The 6,958-nt window shown below is 43.1% G+C and overlaps 1 protein-coding gene across 1 annotated transcript in view; it reads left to right on the top strand.

The window, feature by feature from the left end:
- Positions 1-5,597: 5,597 nt before the first annotated feature.
- The window catches only part of LOC125941330 (doublesex- and mab-3-related transcription factor 2-like), a 39,422-nt gene continuing 38,061 nt past the window's right edge, over positions 5,598-6,958 (top strand). The window contains exon 1 of the mRNA XM_049658362.1: positions 5,598-6,079. Coding sequence (XP_049514319.1) covers positions 5,705-6,079 — 375 coding nt within the window. The 5' untranslated portion in view covers positions 5,598-5,704. The remainder of the gene's footprint in view (positions 6,080-6,958) is intronic.

Genomic DNA, 6,958 nt, shown 5'->3' with positions numbered 1-6,958 from the left:
GAGGAGCCCAGAGACGGCATTCTATATACGATCTCTGGGGTAACACGAGAACCGTGGAGACCGAACACGCGAGCTGCCCCCTAGGTTGCCCCGGGGCATTCTTGAGGGATATCGCGGGCCCGGATACGAGTCTTTTTCGAAGACTCGAGGCTTGAGCGACAGTCGATGTTGATGCAGTTGATGTTGAGTTCGTTTGGACCACCTGGGGCTCCTTAACGTGCATCTTAATCTAAGTACACGGGTGTTTTCGCATTTAGCCTCCATCGAGATGCGACCACCGTGGCCGGGATTTGATCCCGCGACCTCGTGCTTAGCAGCCCAACCCGATAACCACTAAGCAACTTTGGGTCCAAATAAGTTGTTGTTGTTGTTGTTGCCTCAAAACATGGCTCGTACCCACGAGGGGGATTGGCCACACTAGATAAAATAAAACATGCACCTAACAACGAACAAAATGGTAAAGGTGAATAATCAAAATTAAGATTTCGGTAATTCCTTAACACAGATTTTAAGATGTCCTATACTTAAATTAACTAAATAAAAATTAAGGGAAAACTAACTACAAAAATAAACATAAAATAACATGTCCCACGGTCGGTGCCCTAGCAGCGTAACCTTCCGGATGCTTCAATAAATTTGTGAACAGCAGTGATCATAGAGCCCTGACTTGTGCCTAATTGACAGGCCCCAAAAGACAAAATGTTTGGCGTTGTAAGTGACAAACCCAGATTACTGCTTGGAAATAACAGAAACATTCTACGGAGGGAGGAGAAGCGGTGGCAAGAAAGAAAGAAATGGTCAATAGTCTCCGGTTGATTACAAAACGAGCAGAGATCAGTGATTGATAAACCGGATCTATGAAGATAAAAATTTAGGCGGGGAACTCTGCAGCGAAAAGTTGACAGCGTCACCTCACATTGGCGTGAAAGGCACTTGCTCGCGTTCCACCGAAATTTTAAATGTTGAAAATCGTCTGAAGAAAGTATGGACGAGTCATGGCAACTCAGCAATAAAAGGCGTTTAAATCTAGCTCCTGTTATAAAAGAGAAATCAGGAAGAATATTTATGACCGGACCATTTAGTGATGTCGAAGCGAGCGAGTCAGCTGATTCATTTAAAAAGATTCCACTATGTCCGGGGACCCAGACAAAGCGGACTTCGGATAAATTTTCTGGGGCAAGAGTCGAAAATATACTCAGTAGGTGTGACTGATTATTGGAAGTTAAATGTGTACAGACCGAAAGCGCATCTGTAACAACTATTACCTTAGAATTATGTGGACCCAATTTTCGGATGGCAAGAATAACTGCCAGAAATTCTGCAAGAAATATTGGAGTGTAATCAGCGAGACGGAGAGCAAAAGACCAGTTGAGTTGATTCGAAAAGATGCCAACACCAGCCTTCTCTAAATTTTGTGATGCGTCCGTAGAAATAACCAAATGAGACGGAAATTGACTAAGATGGTCTTGAAGGAGACCTTCAAGTATGCGCGCAGGAAGAAGTTTTGCGTGTTTTGGAAAAATATCATCAAAAGTTAGTTTTATCTTGAATGAATTAGATTTTGGAGAAATCAGGCGCGGAAGGCTAACTTGAAGTTTAGATAACAGCGATTGAACAAAAATAACTTGTGGCTGTCGGTAACGCCGCCATCCTGTTCTGAAAAATGATTCTGGTGAATTGATGAAAACGGGTTGCAAATTGGAAAGGGGTGTATCATAAAGCTTCAGGAAAGTCAGGACAGTAAGTTGCTTAAATCTGGAATCAAGCGGAATAATTCCAGACTCCAGATAAAGAACATTATTAGCCACAAAACTTGGCAGCCCGAGGCAGAGACGCAGCGCTTGCCTTTCCAGTAGAATTAAAGGTCTTAGCTTGTATGCTGCACATCCTGAAAAAAGAACACAACCAAATTCTAGGATGGGGCGGACGTAAAGCTTATAAATCATCAGCAACGTAGATCTACGCATCCCTGTGTTTTTATTGCTGAACCGGCGCAACAATGCCATTGCACGTTCTCCTTTATTAGCATTTGCTTCTATTTGCTGCTGCCAGTTTAGCTTACCATCATAAGTTATCCCTAAGTACTTCAAAGTTGGAACTTGCGGAATCGGCTGATTACGATAATGAAGAGAAATAGAGACAGGATTTGACAATGGAAACACCAGTAGAGCGCATTTCTTTACGTTAAGCGAAAAAGACAGGCCGTCCAGCCAGGACTCGAGTTCAGACAAATAAGATTGCAAAATTTGGTATAACGTATTAATATCCCTTGCTGATGAGAAAAATGCAATGTCATCAGCATAGAGATAGAGTTGTACATCCTGATGGATTGGCACAGAAGATAACAAAATATTGAACAAAAGTGGCGAAAGAACTGATCCCTGTGGTACGCCTCTCGTCTGATTATACGTATCCGATGTCACCCCATCCTTGAAACAAAAAAATTCTCTATCTAAAAGGAACTCTTGTATCCAGGCTACTAAATAGTCTGGAACAGAACAGCTAACTAAGCGAGAAATTAAAATTGCATGTTCGACACTGTCATATGCTTTTGCAATATCTAAAGTTACCAATGCCGATATATCTCCTGATTGTCCTGCGAGTCGAATGCGGCTTTCTAAATCAACGTGAGCAGACCAAATGGAACAATGAGGCCTAAATCCTATTTGTCTCGAGCACAGAATACCACGAGAAGAAGTAAATTCAAGGAGCCGGACATGAATTACTTTTTCTACAATTTTGACTAGATTCGATGTAAGTGCAATTGGCCGAATGTTGTCCAAGATATATCCGAGGTTTTCTTTTTTAAGCAAAAGCACAATTTTTGCAATTTTCCAAGAGGTCGGAATCCATGTATATTGTAGTGAACAGTTAACTATATTTAAGAGCTCATCTGGGAAAGAGTCAAACAATAATTTAATCATAGTAATGGTGATACGGTCCGGTCCAGGAGCCGATTGATGGGCAGATAAGATGACATCGGATAATTCTGTCATGGTAACTTCTACAAATTCAGATGTAGAAATTTTGAACCTCCTCGGTCTGGGACACAGCGAAGAAAAGAGTGCTTCAAGCCCTTTCGCGATATTATTTAGTGAATCCGCCGCTTCCTTGGGGGATAGAACAGCAGAAAATGACCATACGGACTGTTGAACATCTTTTTTGTTGCGTAAGAACCTGAAAAGTGCCGATCTTCTTTCTCGTTTTGACAAAGACGTATGTATTGCATTTTTTTGTTCATCTTTAGCTTTCGCCACAGTTCGTTTAAATAGAGCTGCATAATAAGTATGTCCAAATAAGTATGTCCTCCCGGTTGACGGGCTTCTTCTTCTTCTTCGTTCTGGGGTTTTACGTGCCAAAACCAGTTCTGATTATGAGGCACGCCGTAGTGGATGGCTCCGGATTACTTTTGACCACCTGGGGTTCTTTAACGTGCACTGCAACGTAAGCACACGGGCTACACTTCCCGACATTACAGCAGGTGCCCTAATGGGATTAATTAAAAATATAACTTGCGCGACGTTATCAATTAGTTACTTGTGCGCTACCATTTATCCAGCAAGCCTACTAAGGTATAACCAAAAGCTCTGCCATGGGGTCTTCAAAAAAGAAACAAAAAAGAAAAAAAAAACGCGGCGTAAGCAACAACACCCGGTGTATGATACGCACTGCTATGTCAAGTTTTCTCTCGGCCTACACGTTGGCAATGCTGTCTCCTTCATTGGCAAATGGTCTGGGCATAGTGCTCCTCTTGAGTGTAGAAAGCACTTGGAATACGCAGCATGCCTTTTAAGGGAGTTTTAACGGCCGCTTTTGGTTCGTTTGCCTGGAACCGAGGACCCTCGAGCGATGCAGGAGCTGAAAGCATTCTGATGTCTGCACTTGCTAGGAGATGTAAGAGCAACGCTGCGAATGCCCCAGGGAAGTAGGCAAAAAAAAGAAAAAAAAAGATTATATATATATATATATATATATATATATATATATATATATATATATATATATATTCTTTTGAGCAACTGGACATGTCTTTCGCTATCGTGTTTGGTAAATCTGCTGAACCAATATACTGTTTGTAAAGGTGAAGATTTTATCTTTCTTGGCGTTCACGGCTGCTTGCTCCGACTGCGCAGATGGTGGGGTAATGCATACTGAAGCTTTTGTATTATTGCGTAGAGCATGCCCATGATTACGCATTATGTTTATCATCCGTGTCAAAGTGCGGAGGGAAGTTGCTATACTTACAAAGGAAGCTTTAAGCTTCGGGTCATATTCCTTGTTCAATTTCTTGTGAAACGCGAAAAAAGAAGTAACTGTGATTGATGAACTGTCTAACCGAATTGAACGAAATTTGCTGTGCTTGCAGAGGCGGGACATTAGCAAATCTTACGAGGTAACTTTAATTTATGATATCAGCCGTTTTGTTTTGCTTTTCTTTGACTAAGGTTAGCGGAAATTCCAATACTTCGAGAAATTAAAGCGCCAAGCTAATAATTAATGTCTACCGCGCATCATTAAAACAAAGGTCCAGTTCTGTCAGCTGAAGCGTAATTCTGTGAGGTGTAAGCAAAGGTATGCAACTCAAGCAAAATTGATACGCAGCGTGCCAGTCAGGAATATTTTGCGAATTTAAAACATTTGTAAAACACAAATGAACAACACAGCAATTTCAAGGAGATTTAAAGCTAACATGCTTGATTTTCCTTATATATAAGCTCGAACGAGCACATTTTTACCGAATTTAGATATCACTATGCGTGGTGAGGTTACGAAGTAGTTAACTTGGTGCTTCACTTTTTTTTTTTCTAGAATTTCTCTATTACCGCAAATTACCTCGAGAAAAATAGAATCCCGACAGAAATGTTCACCCACAACTTGCTAGAAAATCACTTTTATTAATGCGGGTTTCCCGGTACTCTAATACAGCGATCTTCATCTCAGTTAGTATTTCTTGCGTTCCTGCAATATAACTACTTTCATTAACTATGCTCGTATATTCCTTGATCTGTTGTTTTTATGTTGTATTACTGCGTTACTGTTTCATGCAACACATTAGGTTTATTGCTCTCAATCCTGTTCTCTTTTCGTCCTCATATATAGTAGCCACTGAGTCTTTCACGGTATGCAAATAAGTACTTATTTCTAACCAATGAAATATTTACCGAAGTATGCATTCCACCTAAGTTAGAGCACTTCTGTGTTTCATATGCACGTGAATTTGAATAGCAAAATCTGCGCTGGTGCCTAGAGTGAACTTTCGCAAGTCGATTTGCGTAACTCCAATCGCATAAGTCCCTTCGTATAGGTTCGTTTGTGCCATTGTTGTGGTCTACGCCCATTGCATCATCAAGTCTACTCGAGAAGGAAGCTTCGGTTAGGGTCCATGCCAATATGCCACTAACTTGTCGCCACAATTTCCGCAATACTGACGACAGCTGTCGTCTGAGATATCGTATTTGTGCGCTTTGTAAACAATAGATTGATATGGCTTAATCATTTCCGATACAACATCCGAGTATATTCCGAGAAAACGCCACGATTGTCGACCACGACTCAATGCTATAGTTCCGCCTTCTCTTTTTTTTCCGCAGTGCCACTGGCCGACGAAGCGAGCGTTTACTCAACGTCGCTGTCGACGCCCTGCTCGACGTCCCCCTACCGGGAGCCAGACTCTTCCGGGGCGCGCCCGCACGACCTGTCCAGGATGACGTCATCGACGACCGCGTCTCCCGTCACCGAAGTCCTCCGCGGCGCGCCGTTGTCCTCGCCGCTGTCCGCGTCGTCTTCCTGTCCGTCCTCCTCGCCGTCCATCTCGACGACGTCGCCCCCCGCCTCGTCGTGCTCGTCCGCGTCTTCCGGCGTGCCGTCTTTAGTCACGCTTCCGCCCCCGCCTCTTCCGAGACCTCCCGGTCGCGCGCTGAGGACCCCGAAGTGCGCCCGCTGCCGCAACCACGGCGTCGTCTCCTGCCTCAAGGGTCACAAGAGGAGCTGTCGCTGGAAGGACTGCCGCTGTCCCAACTGCCTCCTGGTGGTCGAACGTCAGAGGGTCATGGCGGCGCAGGTGGCGCTTCGCAGGCAAGTTCTCATTCTAATTTCAAGTTATTTCGAAGTCAGTGTGTCCGAAGAGTAATTTTCGAGACCGTATCGAATGCGACACGAATGGTGCGGAAAGAAACAAATCAAATCATTTTCGAATTGTTTTCGTATAACGGACAGGCGTTCACGCCCTTAATATAAAACGATCTTCACACCATAACATATTGAAACCGCTAGCAGGTGTCGGTTATTGCAAGGTATGAAGCGTTGTTTGTTAAAAGGACGAATTGAGCATTAGGAGTAAATAAACAATTTATTTGCAATCTCTATGCTAATTGGCGAGTGCGAATGATCGCGGTTTAGCCGGTAAAGTCCGACTCCCTGAGTGACGTAGCGTGCTCTCGTAACATATCGTGCCTTACTGTATACATCCTCTATGATCGCCGGGACGAAGTTTATTCCAGTTTTGATCAACTTTATGCTTCGTCGCGCCTAGTTGGAAGTTTGAGATATTGGAAAGCTACTCGAAAAATGTTCGTAGTTACGAACAGTGACAATTCGACTCGAAGATCGATTCGAATAGAAGAATATGTTCGATCTGTTATTTGAAAGTTCGGAATATTTATTCACCCCTAAAATTTAGACTCGGAGTTCGTCTTTCACGTAAGATATCAGTCTTCACAGGTCACTTAATATTCGCGCACAACGAGCAAAATGAGCGCATAGACTTCACATACTCAAAGATTCACCAATGAGCGAATGGGTGAGTCTTTGAGTTGCTTGTAAATACAAATGTAACGCTCCCCAGACGTCTTATAAAACGGCTAAGGAAATTATGTCACGTACGGGAGGCTAGCCGCACCCCTTCATTTATCATGCAGCTCTTTCCAAACTCACCGCTGCAGCGTTTAGCGCACGAGCA

Source organism: Dermacentor silvarum, chromosome 11, assembly GCF_013339745.2.
Source record: "Dermacentor silvarum isolate Dsil-2018 chromosome 11, BIME_Dsil_1.4, whole genome shotgun sequence".
Taxonomy (NCBI): Eukaryota; Metazoa; Arthropoda; class Arachnida; order Ixodida; family Ixodidae; genus Dermacentor; species Dermacentor silvarum.
This window is presented reverse-complemented; position numbering and strand designations above follow the sequence as displayed.